The 18,272-nt window shown below is 47.8% G+C and overlaps 1 protein-coding gene across 4 annotated transcripts in view; it reads left to right on the forward strand.

Moving 5' to 3' along the window:
* The window catches only part of LOC143281105 (homeobox protein Meis1-like), a 335,401-nt gene that overhangs the window by 215,268 nt on the left and 101,861 nt on the right, over positions 1 to 18,272 (forward strand). For all 4 annotated transcript variants that reach the window (XM_076586062.1, XM_076586065.1, XM_076586063.1 and 1 more), the window contains one exon: positions 3,524 to 3,656. In XM_076586062.1, coding sequence (XP_076442177.1) covers positions 3,524 to 3,656 — 133 coding nt within the window. The remainder of the gene's footprint in view (positions 1 to 3,523; positions 3,657 to 18,272) is intronic.

Genomic DNA, 18,272 nt, shown 5'->3' on the forward strand with positions numbered 1-18,272 from the left:
TCTAAACATCTCCCATAAAACACATCACTGCGATCAAGCGTGATGCAATGAACGATCAGAACGGCGTAAAACTGCCAATATACCGACTCTTTCATTGACTGACAGCTGTGGGTTAGCGGAAGAGGGGTTCGTGTGGGATTGGTGGAGACGGGGGTAGAGGGAAGAAGGGGGAGAGGTGACACAGTGTGTCCTTTGATGATACGAAGTTGCATTGACGGTTGCATATATGTAAGACACGTTGTGTGCACTCCTACACCATCCTCCTTTCATCACCACCACCACCGTCAGCCTCATCCCAGAAGGGGAGAAGAATGGAGGTTCAGGGTTGGTGGTGGTGATGGTTACACGTGTGTGCTTCAGAGTTCTTGTGTGTGTGTGTGTTTGTGTGTGTGTGTGTGTGAGAGAGAGAGAGAGTGTGTGTGTGTGTGTGTGTGTGCGCATATGTGTTAGGATTAATGCCTTTAGTGGATGACGTGGTATATAAACGCAGCAAGAAGCCTAATAGATTATAAGGGTGGAGGAAGGGGAACGGAGAAGGAGGATGCGGCGTGGTGTGGGGGTTTTTGTAAACAGAAGCAATAGAGCGCGGTCACTTGCTGTTGATCGGAGTGAGTTTACCCCAACACAGTCTGATTGATCGGAGTAAAAGTGATCCCCGAGCCAGTCCCTCAGGGTCGCTGGCCTTGCCTTCAACAGCTGCTGCAGGTTTTGGTATGAATATGGCGTGTGTAGTCACGGTGAAATAAAAGGGAAAAAAAAAAGAATTGATGTGTTGCCTAGAGCTTGGATTCGGTACAACACGAACGAGAAATGATCGAGAACTCTCACCTTGTTGACTTCGCATTATTCATTATTCACTCCCTTTCTGTGTGTGTTGTACAGCATCCCCCACCACCCCACCTCTCTCTGTCTCTGTCTATCTCTGTCTCTCTCTCTCACTCTCTCTCTCTCTACTTCCCTCCCGCTTCCTCCACTTCCATTCGGGTTTTTTTTTTTCTTGTTTTTTTTTTTATTGTTCTCCTTTCTTCATCTCATTATCTTGAAGATCGGAAGAGGAAATCAAGTGGACAGGAAGGCAAACAATCCGAAGAGAGGGGAAGAAAAAAAAAAGGAAACACCATCGGAAAAATAAAGAGAGAGAGAAAACGGGGAGAGAAAGAAAGTTCAGGAGGACGCTGCTTTCCAAACGCGGAGAGAGCACACGATCAAACTTGCTGGTTTGGAGGTCGAGCCAACTTTCCACTGTTGACCTTGCTCCCCTTGGACCCCTCTTCGAGTCCCTCGTGCCCCGATCACCTGCCAATCAAGCTAGGTCCTGGACCTCCACTACCTCAAACACAACGATTAAATTAACGAGGAAGACGGCCCAGAGAATTGACAAACAAGGCAGCCAAAGTCTTCAATTAGAGGGGCTCACCCGGGAAGACACGGAATGAGAGAGAGAAAGAAAGTTTGTGTGTGTGAGAGAGAGAGAGAGAGAGAGAGAATCAAAAAGCGGGCAAAGTCTGAGATGGGGTAGGGAATGAAGGTTGACAGCGCCAAGCCTCCAGTCGATCTTCTTGTCTGCGGACAAGGTTTGATTTTGTGGGGAGTGGAAAGCGTCCCTCCGTCGCTTCATCATGCCATCGATGGTTGTCCGTTTTCAGGTCTGTCTTCCTCTCTTTTTCCTTCTCCTCGTCTTCCCCCGGCTCGGGTTTTTTTGTTTTGTTTTCTTTGTTTGGCTGTATAATGATTGCCTTATTAACTGCGCCCCCCCCCCCCCCCAACACACACACACACACACACACACACACACACGCGCGCGCGCGCGCGTTCTTTCCTCTGCCTCCCCCACTCCCCCGTTTCGTTTATTCCAGAATTGTCTTCGATACGATTCTCAAATACGCCCCAGTCCTTTCTGATAAATGGCTTTTTTTTGGTTCTCTTCGTGCCTGTGTGATTTTTCCCTCGCCTATTTTTACCTCGGGTAAAGTGACCTTCCAGTTCTCTCTCTCTCTCTCTCTCTCTCTCTCTCTCTCTCTCTCTCTCTCTCTCTCTCTCTCTCTCTCTCTCTCTCTCTCTGTGTGTGTGTGTGTGTGTGTGTGTCTTCGATTCACTTAGAACTTTCCCCTTTTGTCCCAAGGTCGATGTGCGTGGACGAGTTCGTCCACGCGAGGCCGGTGTTGCAGTTGCCGAATATACTTCAGCGTAATTATCTCTCCTGCGTTACTGTCTCATTTACCTAAGTGTGGTGTGGGCGTTCGGCATTGTGCACTGGTTACGTGATGGCGCACCCTCCCTTCGATCCAGTTTTGTAGGGAGGCAGAGGCCTCGTGTCCTCCATCCCGTGAGTTGTGGCGACCTGCCCCCCCTCCCCGGATAAGTGCTTGACACGGGGCGTCGTTTGTTTAAGTTCCGCTCAACTGCTTTTGTGTCGAGGGAGAAACGGGCATTGATGATACGTCAACAGTGATTTGAGGCCGGCGGGTGACGCCGGGGTTCACGGCCTAAAAATGCCGAGTGCAAACGTTATTGTCCCACGAGTGCGCTAGGAACGTCACACTTGATCAGGGATGGGGCGGAGAGGTGGGGACACGAGGAGGAGAGGGAAAAAAGAAAAAGAAAAGAAAACGGAGGGAGGGAAATGGCTGCTTTAACTTCTCCGTTACCGTAAACAAAAAGGCACAGTAAAGAATCCGTAAACAAAAGAAAATAAAGGAGATGGTGTCTGATCGACCCCATGGCGTTTGTTGTGTTTGTCTGTCTGTCTGTTTGCATCTTTTCGATGTCATAAAACATGTCGGTTTGTGATGAAGGGATTGTTTCTAGTTGTATAAGCACGTGCTATTTTAGCTGCTATCCAGAGGCGCGATTTTATTGTTGTTGTTGTGTGTGTGCGGGTTTTATGGGGTTTTGTGTGTATGTGGTAGAGTTACATCTTAAATAAGAACGTTCGAATAAAATGATTCAAACTATCTACTTGTGCACCATTTCATCATCGCGCGAAGATTCCTGTAGGCTAGTTGTCATTTTAGTTAGGAGTGGTAAGGGTGAACAGGGGATTTGGCCAGGATTTTTATTTTGTTTTATTTTATTTTTTGTTTTAGTTCAGCGAAAATGTGGGAGTGTCTTGTAAAGGGAGAGGGCTGAGGCTTATTTAATTGCACTGGTATGAGTTATGGCACGAAAGTCGATCGACTGGATCGAGATTGCTGGTTCGGCTGGTAATTGGTTGGTTGGCGCCCTCTCTCGCTTCTCCCGCTTCCGCTGTCTGTCTGCCCTTTTTTTCCTTTTGTGCCTGAATTATTGTTCTATTAATTTTATTCCTGCTTTATTCCTTTTTCTTCCCATTCTTTATTCACACAGAGATAAACAATACTTGGTTCACGGTAACGTAATTTAAACACGTGAAAACCAAGTTGCATAGTTGAGGAATGAGTGGACGGGAGTGGTGGAATATTCAGTGGTTAACAAAAATATTGATGAATACGTATATGAAAAACAAAGTAGATAAATGGATGGCGTATTGTGTGTGTGTGTGCAGAGGCCGCCCTCTAACACGATGAGCTACGGGCCCCAGGAAGACACACAGTCCTCGCGGTCAGGTGACACGCCCGTTCCACCTAGTCAGTCCACCACCAACTCCTCCCAGCTGGCCGAAAACAACAGTGAATCAGGTGAGACTGAAGAAATCGAGGTGTCTGTTGTGTGTGTGCGTGCGCGCGCGCGTGTGTGTGTGTGTGTGTGTGTGTGTGTATGTGTGTTGTTGTTGTTGTGGTTGTTTAGAAGAAAGATACAGGGTGTGTTTGTGTGTGCAAATGAGAGTGACGGTGTGTTTGTTTTCCCTTTTATGTACCTCCAGTGTGTGTGTGTGTGTGTTTTCAATGAAGTCGTCTTGTCTTGTTAGTGAGTTTTGTCAGGCGGTCATACTTCACCACAATAAATCTCAATTGATCTGTCACAGAAATCAGAAGCTAAAAGTTTTTTGTTTTGTTTCTTTGATGTTTTTAAAGGGGTCCGGGGAGGGGGGGGGGCAACAGGGTGGTGTCGGAGGGGATGTTTTTGCATTCAGTTATGTCAGTTTTCCTCTTCTTTATACATTTCCTGCGAGACTTGTGTACACACCTTCACCTGTGTACGAGTGATCCAGATTACCGGCAGGAAGGTATCGTCGCCAGGACGTCGAGCGAAGTCGCTTAACTCTTTCCCTTCCACTGTAAAACCGCCCACAGTAAATCTGGCGGCGCCAGCGCCGAAGTCGTCGCCGGTTGTGTTTTTAGCTTTCTCCCAGGAGATGGTTATCCGGGCCGCCCCACCTAACTTCCCGCCAACCATTGTGACAGGATTTAGTGGGCACCGGAATGACCCGGGTACCACGGAACAGTGGGCTTTACAGGAGCGCAGTTCGAAATGCGACTTGTCGCCCGTATCTGTCATGCCTTCTGTCGTGTTTCACTGGCTGACAAGAGAAGGATGCGATATAAAAAAAAAAAAAAATGATTTTAAAAATTAGGGTTTGGGGACTATCGAGAAGCGATCCACCCTGCAGAAGGAACATCTTGACCTCCAGTCTTTGTCCTTTCTTTGCTGTATTGAGCAGTCCGGTTTCGGCGGGGTGCCGAGAACGCGTTCAAAAAGTGATGAGTTCGAATCACCAGCTGCCCCTGCACGGTATTGGTGTTTTAGGTTCTGTTCTTGTGGTGTCATTGCAGTGCTGTATAGGACCCCTACCCCTAAAGTAAAAAAAAAAACAATTTTTTATCGGGTATCGAAGTTAACCCCATTGTTACTAAGGCGGAGAACAACTTTGCTATCATAGCAGGATAACGAGAGGAGAGTCAGACTCCGATTTGTTTCATGGATGACGACTTTGGTTGGCTTTTGACAGACATTTTTGCCATTTAAGGATGTTGGGGGACGGGTTGAGGCAGGAGGAGGAACATAAAGGTGAGGGTGGTTTTCTGCCGTTTTGGTAAACCTGGTTGGTGATAAGGCGCCTAGAGTCTGTCTAAACATTCTGAAAACCACATGGTTGAATCGTCACAGAGAGAGAGAAAAGAAAAACAAGAAAGGAACGCTGGTACAACTGCCGGTATTGCAAAAGGGATTTTCTGTAAACCTAGGGAGAATTCGAGAGTTGTGTGGTCTTGCCTTTTTTTCAAATTACGATTTTACAGTGTCGGTGTCTTGTTTTACTTTCTGTGTTTGCGCCTCCCTCTCACCATATACATCTCTCACTTCCTCTCCGTCTTCCAGAGTGTCTGAAGTTCCATATCTGCCCCTGCTGTATCTTTCCCTTTTCTCCATTTCCGTATAGTAGTATTCCTCTCCCCTCTGCCCCCCCCCGCCCCCCCATGCCCCCCTCTCCACCTCTTTCTCTCTCTTCCGCCCGTGTTTTTTTTCAGTTTTTTTTTTCAGTTACTTTTTTTTATTTTCTCGTCCTTCCTCTGCTTTACCCTCACCCCACTCCACCCCCAACCTATGCCTCCCGTCTGCCCCCTCCCTTTCCCCCTCCCCCTTCTCCACACGTTCATCACCCCTCCCTTTCCCCCTCCCCTTCCCCCTCCCCCTTCTCCACACGTTCATCAGCCACACACCCACACATTGACTTTGCGCGGTATGTTTACTTGCGCAGGCTTGGGAGTTTCAAAACACTTGATCCATGCAATTGGAGATGGCTCCGGGGCAATGTTTGGGCTGCTGGTTTTGTCCTCAGCAGCCGAGTTTTTACTTACTTTCTCCTCCCTTTTTTTCCTTCTTTTTTTTTTCTTTCTTTTCTTTTTTTTCTTTGCGCTTCTCCTTCTCCCTTCCCTTCTCTACCGCCCCCACCCCACCTCTCCCCTCTTTTTCACCTTCCCACCTCTATTCCATCCTGTGCCCTCCCCCCCCCCCCCCTCCACTCTGGCTCCCACGCACCTTTCCCTTCCTTTTCCTGTCTCCCTCATATTCCGGTTTGTTCACCCTTCACTTGCCTTTCAAGACACGCTCTTTTGGAACTGATCGACTTCCTTCACGGTCTAGTGAGCCGTCATGATTGAAAATGCAGTTTCATCAATTGTCCGGCCCAATATTTCACGAGAGGAGGTATGGAGGGGAGGGGGGGGGGGAGGTTGCTTGTAGTTTTACCGGCGGTGGGATCTTGCAAGACCATTTATCAATATGTTTCAGAATTGGATTTGAGCTTCCCGGTCGCTAGTTGCCACGTGGGGAGGGGTGATTATCGTCCGTGGAATCTTGCACAACCACGACTCCCCCCATCTCCCTTACCTCAACCCCTCCCCCTCCCTCCCCCCTCCCCCTCCTCCTCCCCCTCCCCCTGTACCCCCTGCCTGCACCTCGCTACTCCTCCCCTCCCTGTCTCCTTTTCTCGCTATGCCTGGGTTGCTGCATGATGGAAAACTTGTTAGCCCAACATGAAGGAATTGTTTTGAAAAAGAAGAGTGAGGAGGGAGGGGGGGAATGGGGGGAGAGGTGTGGAGACGAAGCCGGGGGTTTGAAGGTTGCTTCCCTTGGAAGAGCTCTTCGGGGCGAGAGAAAACACGGAAAGATAAAATATTTTGTTCCAGGCCGCGACGGTTTTCATGTCTACTGGTTCCTGTTTCGCCCAAGACATATGTCAGCCAAAATATGGGAAAAACTGATGTGAAAATAACCAAACGGGCCTCGTGTTTTCAAATTTGGCAGCACCGTGTCAGTGCAAATATTTGTCTTTGGCTTCACTGGGGATGGCACACACCAGAACCTGACGTGGCTTCTTTACCCCCCCTTTATCTCTGGTCGCTAATGCCGGAAAATTAATGATTCGTGTTGATACAGCTCGCTGGGTAGTATGAATGTTGTTTCTTCGGGAGATTTAGGATTTGTGTGGGAGAAACAAATCGGTATCTAGTTTCCTTTCGGTTATCTTTGTGTGTTTGGTGTATCACGTTGGTGTTTTTTTTTCGTTGTGTTTTGATACGAACCGCAGACACTGTGTGTGGTGTGTGTGTGTGTGTGTGTGTGTGTGTGTGTGTTTTCTGTATGCATGAATATGTGTATTTATGTATATATGTATCTATGTATGTCGTGTTTTTTTTCACGAAAATATTTTGACCATATTGAAATTTGTATATATTCATAATCCTATGCTTGCTGTGCTCAATGTTAAAATGTTTATCACTGCATTCTTTTGTCCCTGAACGAATGAAATTTGTAAACATGATCATTCGACAGATTTTAATGTTGTTGTTTCTCTCTCTCTCTCTCTCTCTCTCTCTCTCTCTCTCTCTCTCTCTACCAATATTCTTTATGTAAGAAAAAAATATTAGATGATTACATAACTATGGTACAAGACCAGCATCCAAACGTGTTTGCGTTAGCGCGTGCATTTCTTTGTTCTCTTTGTTTTTGTTTGTTAGGACCGAACCTCTTTAAGGCATTTACTCTTACATTCCTAACGCGGCGGAGCCGTAAAAAGAAAGGTTCAGGAAATAGTTGGAAAGATGTAGACCACGTGCTGATTTTGTAATGGACCGCAGGGTTTTCCGTTGGGTAGGAGGGAGGGAGGGAGGGCAAGGAACGGTTGACACGTTTATGATACATCATAGGATGCAGGATCATTCTTCACGGCTCTGACAACTCCCCTGCTGCTTGCCTGTAACATGGTGGTGGTGTTTTTATTTTATGGCGTTTTCCGTTTTTCTGGGGGTGGGTTTTGTGGGGGGTTTTTTCTTCTCGACCGCGATCGAAAATGTGGTCAGAACTAATTCCTCTCTGTGTCTCTCTCTCTGTCTCTCTCTGTCTCTCTCTCTCTCTCTCTCTCTCTCTCTCTCTCTCTCTCTCTCTCTGTGCCTGTCTGTCTGTACGTTTCTGTCTCTCTGTCGGTCGCTCTCTCTCTCTTGTTTCAGCGTGGTTTCAGCGTTTCAGTGACGGTTCAAGGCGTCGGTCACAAGTCATAGTAACCGTTGGATGGTATTCGCCCAGAACCAGCCGACACCCTAATTTTATCCCCAGCCCTGTGTAAAATTTTTATTTGTGATTCCTCTACCCAGGGGGTGCCTGTTTATCGCAGAGTTAAAGGGTGGGAAAGAAAAAATACATCGGCGGTTGCTGTGTCGTTTTTATGAGGCCAACCAGTACCAGTTCCTTTTCCTCCCCCCAGCATCTGTGTGTTGTGTCGGTCAGGGAGAGTGGAGGGTGGATGAGTTGTGGAGACATCATCTTTCATAGCGACATGCTGTACGTGTTTGAACGCACGCAAAACGCCGGCGCCGCTGCCGCTTAATCTTTCATTCATGCGATGGGAGACAATACGTAGACGATTGTTTGACTCTGTTGGTGTTGACTCCTTGGTATTTTGTTCAGACGCACTGTTTGTAACGATATCCCCCGAAAAACTATACCGTTCAGTCGTTTAGCATTTAGCGCTGTATACATCATTGTAAGGATTAATTAACAGCGATGACTGTGACAAATGATGTGATACGGAGACCAGCGTAATGGAAACACTTGCAGTGCGCTTACGCGGAGTGAAAGAAAATCGATTGTCTACGTTTCAAAGCTGACAGACAAGACCGAAGGATGAAAACTGGCATATAGCCAATGGCAAGACCATGCCGTAGCATCCACAAGTGCATGGAGAGAGGAGCTACATGCATGTGCCTGTGAGGCAGTTAGTGAATTGCGAAATGCGTGTGCTGTAAACAAACACCCAGGTTTGCGTGCACAGGTTTGCCTGCGCGCATATCCGCTTATTTTTTGTTCGCTGACTGTAAAAAGAAACAGACCGTATAGCTATTGGTTTAAACGCTTTTTGATTTTTTTTCATATTCTTTTCTTCAAAACGTCAAAATAATCACCTATCCTGGGCAACGTGCCAGCTATTGTTCAGGGAACAACCACAACTTAACATTAACTGCATCATCTTTCACTGGAGTAAATTAGGATTTCCTTTCTGGACATGTCAAAATGCGCGTGCATACAAGTGTGTAGTTACACGTGCATATACACACGGACGCGCGCACAAATGTTACAGAGACAGGGATCATTATTGTACAAAACTAAGGGAAGGCACTCCCGTCTCGATCCTCCGAAAGCAAAGCCTCGAGTCGAGCAGAGCTTCCTTTGCTAAGTATTACAATTGTCTTTATGAGAAAAAATAGAATAAAACGGCGAGGATGATATATTACAGACCTAAAATTAAAAAGAAATATAAAAACGAACTGAAACAGTTGTGAGAGAGAGAGAGAGAGCGAGCGAGCGCGGAGAAGGTTATTATTTTTTTTCTTCTTCTCTTTAAAAAAAAAATTCGCGACAAAAAGAAAGATTAAAAGACAAAGAAACGCTACCGCGCTTGCTACTTCTAGGTTCTTCTCTGGCAGACTTTGAACCGTCAATATCATTTTCCATTTCAAGTTGGCTTAATTTATCGATTGTGACATTTGTTTGCCGTCTAACTAGCCTATGAGGTCTTTTCCTTTAGGACGCGCAAACGACATAAATCTTTCCGTGCCACGGCTTACACTTCATGAATATTGACTGCACAAGCGAAGCCCTTTGCACTTCGATCGCCCGTGCTGCCTTCCCAGCCAAACAGAGACTTCAAGTGGGCTGATCCCTGCCAGTATAAATCATAAGGAAATTCAGAAGGTGGGGGTCTTTGGCAAAAGTCGTTGACTTTTCTTCTTCTTCGCGAAGCCGTTTAGACGGAAGACGCATCGTGTCGATAGCTAACTGCCGTGCAAAGTTGTGGCCGTAGACTTACGGAGAGGGTATTGGAGAAGGCGGTTATGTTGGGAGAGTGTTAAGACTTGAGCGTTAGCTCCCTTGCTTTCATATTTGTTTGTTGTTGTTGTTTCCTTGACTTACTTTAGCATGGTCATGGTGGCCGTTTATGGCGCAGTTTTGAAAGAGTAGACAATAAAGCTCAAAGTTGGAGAGCGAGTTAAGTTGTCTCTCCTGAGCGAGCTTTGCGTCTGTGTGTGTGTATGTGTGTGTGTGTGTTTGCTTTATTTAAGTTTTGCGTTAAGTCAAATATATCTTTATTTAGGTTAATATCGTATGCATAATTATGTTCATGCACAAGTGTGTGTGTGTGTGTGTGTGTGTGTATAGAAGTTCAGTATCTGACGTCAGCAAAACCCAATTCTTCATCATATCCTTACCAATCACAACACGTCCCAGGAGGACACAGTGGATGGTCCGGGTCGACAGTGTCCAGTTCTGACCGACAGTGTCCAGTTCTGACCGTAACCTTGACCCTGACTTGAGAGCGTAACCTTCTTCCCCACGTGGAGCGTGACTTCTATTCAGCGGACGGTCAGCTGATCACTCCCCCCCCGCCCCCCGCCCCCATCCTCCTCTCTAAACGGCTCATCCGCTAATAGTACTACTTATCCCACCTCCCAGCCAGGCCCTAATGCTCCACCCGCTACGCTAGCACTGCTTCAGGTCTTCAACGTTGCGCAAGTTGTTATCGGGCAACGAGCACTGTGCCCGACAGTAGTATAGGGCTATCGGCCACAGTGGCGCTGCTACGAGCTGTTTGCGCAGTAAAGCGATTCGCTGTTGGCTCAGCTTAAACGTCCGGCATTGTGGCCGGAGCGCCCGGATAGTTCTCGGCTGGCCCATTGAGCGAGGGTTGAAGAGCCGGCGTGGGGATGTGAAGCCCCTGCTCTGGGAAGGTAGCCATTCAGGCAGCTAGCCCCCTGTGTTACTAACGGCAGCTGCCCGTCTGTGAAAGAAACGGTTCTGGCTGGTCGTTCTTGCTGCTAACCCTTCGTTTTCTGCTCTTTCTGCCTTGATATTTTTTTCTTCTGCTCTTCAGTGGCTGTGTTCTGCCCGACCTGAATCTATTCTACCCCACATACCCGCCCAACACACACACACACACACACACACACACACACACACACACACGGCCCAAGCTCTCCCTGAAAGCTGTTGTGTGGAGTCATACCGTCCCCGATATTTCTTCTTTCTCCCCCCACCCCCACCCCCCACCCCCCCTTTCTTTTCTTTTCGAAGATGTCCCTATCCCCAGAGAGATCTGTGAACGGCGGTGGTGGTGGCCTTCCCCTTCTGTCCTACCCGTATTCAACGCACCCTTTTCTTGCTAGTCCTCCACCCCACAGTCCCATAACCGACACCTCACCCCGTACCCCTTCTCTCGTCTCTTCCAGTCTTTTTTCTTCTTCTTTAGTTTTTTTTTTCTTTGCCCCTCTCTTCTTCCCTCCCCACCCCTTCTCTCTCTCCTTTCCAGGATTGTCTGTTCTGGTGTGACGCCAGGCGCGGCACAGCGGCCGGCAGTGACAACAACAAAACATTTAGTCAACTTGCTCAATGGGCCTTTAGGACGGGGTGGAAGGAGAAGGGGAAGAGAGGGAGGGGGTCCCTGAAAGAAGGGTGTAGCGAGCAGGGTGACGAGGGGAGGGAGGCATTGACACGGGGGCCCGGGCGGTGGCGGACCCATTGTGGGCCCCACAAAGGGCCTAATGGAGCCAGCTAAGCACAGTCGCCAGGTGATTAGACTCCCCGGCCTGTCCACTCCGTCTGCTGCTCCTTCCTTCCCTCCTTCCCTTCTCTGCCTGCCGCTGTGGCCTACTGGACGAACACCTTTCTTGGCTGTTCTCTCTGTCACGGTGCACCAGTTTTTATGGCGCTTTCTTCATTAATTAAAAGCATTATACCATCCAGTAAGTCATGGGTAGTCCTGAGTATGGAACGTTTATGCAAATGTAATGCCCGTAGTTATGTTAATGTTCAGTTGCCATCTTTCTGGACTCCACTCTTGTGTATGATGGTTTAATGTACGTAAGAAAGGAACATCATGCAGCACTAAATGTCAGTGAGTGTATTTGCTTCTTTTTTTCTTCTTTTTTTTTTTAAAGTAAAACTTAGCAAGTCAGGCGAGAATGATATTTCAGTTCATGTTTATGTCTCGAGCAATCTGTTGTTATTTTCATTCAGTCGTAAGTCGATACTATACAAACGCAAGAGACAGGAGGGAATTGCTTTTACCCCATACTGGTTTGTTTTATTCGTGGGTGTTTTCCTGTCTTTCATATACTACGTCCAGTTTGTTTTTTTCTGCTGGAATCTGTTCAATTATCTGTTTCATGAACTTGAGTAGTAAATGTGTTTTATATACGTTTACTTGAGTGGATAAGCTTCGAACTGTTTTTCGTCCGAGTTTGTTCTCACAGAATAGTCAACAGTGCTAAAAGAACTCCAAGAAAGTGGATTTTGTCATTGAATTGCGGTTCTGTCACGAAAGCATGCGTGTTGGTGACGATCAGTGAACGTGGGGTGTGCATCGTGTTCAACGGGTCTTTGCCCATTCCATATCTTTCTTCTAGGAGAACAACAGTCTTTGAGGAAATGGTGAAAGTGAAGCGACAGCACAGTCCTCATCGCTGCAACTGGCGTCCACCAAAAATGGTCTTTCTAAGTGCGAGCTAAGGGCACGTTTTGGTGGGGCTTACAAGGTACACCACAATCAACAGATAAGACTGAAAGAAAAGGAACACTGACTCGGCCAGTCTTTTGGAAAAAGTCTGGAGGATGAAAACAGCAGTGGCGTTGAATAGAGGAAGGTTGAGACCATGGAGCTAGGTCTCGCTGACCGAGCACTATTCCCCCCCCCCCTCCTCCCCACCCCCCACCCCTTTTTGCTAATCAGATCCCTGTGTTGACCGCTGGGCTCCGGACCCGGGGAAAAAGCAGGCCAGGCTTTGATGTGTGAGGGCCTACTGCCTGCGTAATGAGAAGGTTAATCTTGCTGCTAGGGACTTCGTTAGGAGCCGTATGGATTGGGCTGGCGCCGTGCATGAGGTAATGTCTACCACGAGCCCCCACGGCCCCTCCACGGCACGGTTGCGGAATGTGTACAGGCTGGTAACAATCAGTCTTTGCCACGGTAACCAAGTAGCAGTTGATCACTTTCATCGGGATATCTCGTCAACAAATCGGTGACTGGGAATTGATTCTTGAAGCTTAAAAGATTGTTAGGCTGAAACACTCTCATGTGCATTCCCCCACGTCCCCAGCCCTTTCTGACCGTGTTTCGTACTGCTGTTAACACGTTGATATATTCTAAGTCTCAGCTGAGATTAATGTCCGGTGTTGTGAGCGATTAATACTGTCTTGTTTCAACGTGATAAACGGTAGATTTCCAAAACTACACCGACTTGTGTGTCATATTCGAATTTGCCAATTTCCCTCATTGTTTTCAAGAAAATCTTCGATCTATTCGTGTTGAGATTATTACTGAAGTGTGTAGTATTGGAATATCCGCGATCGTCTGTGTACACAGTATCACTCATCGGACGAGACAACAGGATTTGCCGATCACTGACATATTTGCCACCTTGGACCGTGGCTTTCAACCAAGCTGATTTGTGCCTCCGTTTTTCTTTCTCGATACACATGATTCGACAAGTACCAGCATTGACATGAGCGTCTGATAAAGTGTCTCGAGCCTTGGGTACAAACCGTGCGTTATCGGAAACATGTGGAGGCTGGGATTGAGTGGGAAAAAATGTGAGAAGGAAGGAAGTGTAGGAGGCATTGTCGAACCCCCCAAAAACAAAAAAACAAAAAAACCAACCACAAAAAAGACGGATGGGTTACCTTTGGGTCAGAAGGAAGAGGCAGCTTGCAGTGTGGGAAGGGGCGGTAACCACTGAGGACGATCCTTCTCGCTGACCCGTGACCAGTCGCCATGTTGGTGAACATTCACGAGCCTTGTCCGTTATCGTTATGGCCTTCACACTGACCTTTCCCCTCCCCTATCCCCCCTTCCCCCTTCCGTGTCTGCTCTGTGGCCCTTTCCTTATTTTGACGTTCTCTGTCGGACCTAGCCCCGTTGCCTTTTTATGTTTTACGCTACATTACAGACAAGATCTGTGTATGTGTTTGAAAGAGGGAGGAAGGCAGAAGGCCTTTTTTTAAACAACGAAAGAAGGGTGGGGAGGGGAATAAATGGGAGGGGACCTAATGCGAATATAATGATATAACTCCCACACCTCTGCTCCCTCAACCCCGCACGCCGAGCTGAATGAATTAAAGATGGCAACGGAGACGAGGTGAGGAGCGCGGGTCGTGTTTACAAACTAATTGCAAAAGCCATTGAGGAAGTACTTACAGGAAAGAAGAAGAAGAAAAAAAAGGAAGGCAAAAATGGGCAACAATCGGCAGTTTAGCACGCACCACTTTCCGAGCCCCCCAGGTGCGGTGGGCAGGGTGCAGTTCAAAGGAAGGGCGGGAGTTCCAGACCCCTCCGCGGCCGCTTTGAAGTGGGCCGCTGTGGCGAGGCGCAGGGCTCGATGCTCGTCTATCAGATACAAGAATATAAGTACCCAATATCACCCCTTGTTTATTTCGCCCAAATGGACCCCTGTCGCGGCTGCACGGCCGCCGTGCGGGCTTTTAACCCCTGCCTGTATGTTTCCCTCATGCATACTCTCCTGATTTTTCAATCTCCACTTCGAACATGGAACCAGTTCAGGATGGATGCTGATTCAGATCGCCGGGTGCGGTTTGTCAGTCTGAAGGCTGGATGCTCAGAGAAGGGGAAAAACTATTAAAAAACAAAACAAAACAAAAAACAAGGTGGTTCAGGCCTGCCCACACATGTTGCTTCTTTTCAGGTCAAATCCTTGAACTCAAAAGACAGGAAGCACGGATGTGATCAGTGGTGTATTTTCGGAGTCACAGGCCTGACATTATTACGATTTACGAGATGATTGTCAGGTTCTGTATGATGAAGTTGCGAACCCCAGACAGTAATCAGTATTGAAGCCATGTGGAGACCATGTGATTCTAGACAGGGACACACATTTAACAGTAATGGCGGATTTAACTGTGTTGCAATTGTAATCTTTCTTTTTTTTCACACAGTGCACGTGCATGCATGCAGGCACACCCACGCACACGAGCATGATATATGCCTTGGATTTATAAAATAAACATGTCATCATCAGTCCATTGCAGCCACGAAATCATCGTTTTTAATAAGCATGGCAGTGAAGCAGAATTTCATTGGGCCCATAATGTTACTTGATTTGCAATCATTGAAACAATTTCAAAGAATTAGAAGGCAATCGTCACGTGTGATTTAATTCACTCTGTTGTGATCCAAACATGAAAACTTTAAATCTTTTTGTCTTTTTCCCCACTATAAAATAGGCAGGTTATGACCCAAACATGAAAACTTTAAATCTTTTCGTCATTTTCCCCAATGTAAACATAATCCATTGTTTGGTTTCACAAACACGAGTGTGCTTACTTATTCATTCGCTTGTGTCAAAAATCAAAATTGCATTTCGGAGTATTTCCCTTATCAAGGATAAAACAGTTTCTTACTCAGAATGTCAGTTTATTTTTTAGCAACAAAGTGGAAACAAGAGAAAGAAAAGAAAACCGAAAGAAAAAAGGAAAAGTGTGACAAAAGAAAACGACGGGCAACAAGAAATAGCCTTCCGTTATTTACGCCTTGGCTATTTTCCGGTTTCTGGAGCGAGAAGTGCTATGGCTGTTTTTGGTTTACCTTTCGGCTTTCTGTTTGCTTTTGCTCTGTCCATTCTTTGTGGGGTTTTCCTTTTTCCTCTTTTCGGCCCTTCTCTCTCATGGCGGTTTTGGTGGCATGGATCGAGAGGTTGTGTGGGTTGGCTCCCCTCCCCAACCCCCTCCCCCGCTGACATTCCCCGCATGGATGGAAATCCAGACAGTGACTTTGATCAGTGTTCGTTTCTTCTGTCCACGAATCATAGAACATTCTTCCTTCTGTCTGTGGATTTGTTCCGCTGCTTTTCTTTTTCGACAACACACCCTTTTACCCTTTTCTTGCTTCGTTTTCTCCCCCTTTCTCTCTCTCACTTTTCTCCCAGCACAGCTCGATTTCACCCCTTTCCTGCATTTTTTTCTTTCTCAATGTTTTCTTGCTTTTCTTCTTTTCGTTTATTTCTGTTTCCTTTGTTCCGTGATGAATTCTTTATCATCAGCGCTCTGTGTAGTCGAATCGCCTTTATGCTGGTGAATACTGTTCAGTTTCCGCCACGTGTTGTGTTCCTCCAGATAACCATTTCTCCCTCTTTGGGTTGTTGTTTGTGTTGTTATTTGTATCCCTAAGATCCGGTGACAGTTTTATGGGCTGTGACCTCAAGGCTAAAGCTTTGTCCACACCTCAGAGACCAATACAGACAGACGTTAGTCGGCTTCGACAGCAGCAGAAGGTGGCCCGTCTAGACGGGGCTTAAGTAGCTAAGTATTGTAGTCATCATCCTTTCGCCGAGGCGGCTTACGATTTCTGAGCAGCTGCACTGTTGCACAGCTTTGGTCAGCTACTGCACATCAAGCAACAAACCTTGTGTGTTGGGAGGGAAGACGCTGCCGTTGTTGTTGGAAAGAAGCGGAAGACAGTGGAGGGTGGGTAGGAAGAGAGATTCCTCTCGCCCCTTTCCTCCATCCCTCCCTCCACGTCTCCCATCCCCGGCTTCTCCCCCACCCCCACCCCCACCTATCCCTATGTACCCTGGGGCTAAAGGCAGCGCAGAGAGGGGGAGCGGAAAGGGGAGGCAGAGGGAATCAAGAGATAATAAACTGTTGTGCCTGGCTGCCCTCATAATTAATTTCTGTTACCTCGCCCCAAGGATGATGGCAGCAGACCTGTGTGGCGGCTGCTGGTAGTGGTGATGGTGGTGGTGGTGGTGGGTCTGTGGATCCGAGCAGGGGTGAGGGTGGGTGTTATACGGAAGGAAAGAGACCTCGGCAAAGAAGAGGAGGGATGCGCCGGGTGTGTGGGTGTGTGTTTGGGGTTGTGGGGGACGGGGGGTGAGGCGTGGGGAGGAATCTGCGTCGTGATAATGATGTTTGTAGAGTAGGAGGGATCGGAAAAGTAAAAAAAATACCAATGTAGAATTTTCGCATTTTGCCCGGGAACACCCAGGCTCACACACGCGCACGCACAACCATACACGTACGTACGCACACACACACACACACACACACACACACTCTCTCTCTCTCTCTCTCTCTCTCTCTGTGTCACACACACACACACACACACACACACACACACACAATGATCAGTAGAGAGAATAATAGAGTAAGTGAGAGACTGTACTGTGTTAGACGTGCTATCTATCCGCTGCATCGCGCGGCCATGATAAAGGAAACCCGCAGAAACTACCGCCCGACCGACATTGGGAACAAACGCGTACACGTGCATCCTGTTTATAAGATCAGCCCTGACCTTGGCATAAACAGGGGTGCTGATAGTGACTGTGGTCTGTAAAACAAGCCGTCAGCACGGGGGACTCCTGCAGACTAGACCCAGATTCTCTAGGAACTGCAGGCGGCATCACGTGGGAACACAGTGGGACCTGTACCCCCACCTGTTGAAAGGTTTACAGATGGACAGACTGTCGACGATCAGAGGGGGACGTGTGTGAGGAGCGCGGGAAAAGCTCTGTCCAAGCAGACGTACACAAACACTAACCAGCACACCTCGAGAGTGCTGAAGGCTGGCCCTTTACTGGTCGAAGAAGCAGTGCGCATGCCCGGAAGTCAGCGTGGGCTGCTTTTGAACAGGAAATGACGACGTGTTGTGACCGGACGCTTAGTGAGCGATAAGCGGAGATTGCTTAGTGGTTGTGGGTGACTGCCAGATATACATATATACACAATTCATCACTTTTTTTTTCTTTTTTTTTATTCTTACTGCGGTCGACACGTATGCGTGCATTTGTTTTAGCATCCGTTGTTCACGCACATGTCCATGGATGCCTGTAAGCAGACGTGTCAACACGCTATTGCATGCGTGCACGCACACACACACACACACACACACACACACACACACACACACACACACACACACTGGCCAGCGTTTCGAACGACGTGGACAGGGGAAGGGGGAAAAAAACATCGGACGTTTCAAAACAGAGGCCGTTACAGGAAGGTTAAAGGGACTAGCAGTGTGAACCCGGAAACGACGTACTTCTGGTGGGGAAGGTGGGGATGGGAGAAGGTGAAAGGTTGGTCAGGGGGCTGACCAGTACAGAGCGAAGATAGGGGGGCCGGGGTGAGGGGGGGGGGAACGGCTGCAAGGCAGGTATCAGTTTCAAATTAATGACATTGTTTCCAGCCTTGGCATTCCCCGCTGGCCTGCCAAGCTGCTTGCAGCTGTTGCTGGCACGACCCGAATGGTCATTTTCTGCAAACCTCCGCTTCCCCTACCCCTACCCCCACCCCCGTCCCTCCCTCCACCACTCTCCTCCCCTTCCTGCTGCCGCCTCCCCCTTGTTCCCCCACCA

The sequence above is a fragment of the Babylonia areolata genome, chromosome 4 (genome assembly GCF_041734735.1).
Source record: "Babylonia areolata isolate BAREFJ2019XMU chromosome 4, ASM4173473v1, whole genome shotgun sequence".
NCBI lineage: Eukaryota > Metazoa > Mollusca > Gastropoda > Neogastropoda > Buccinidae > Babylonia > Babylonia areolata.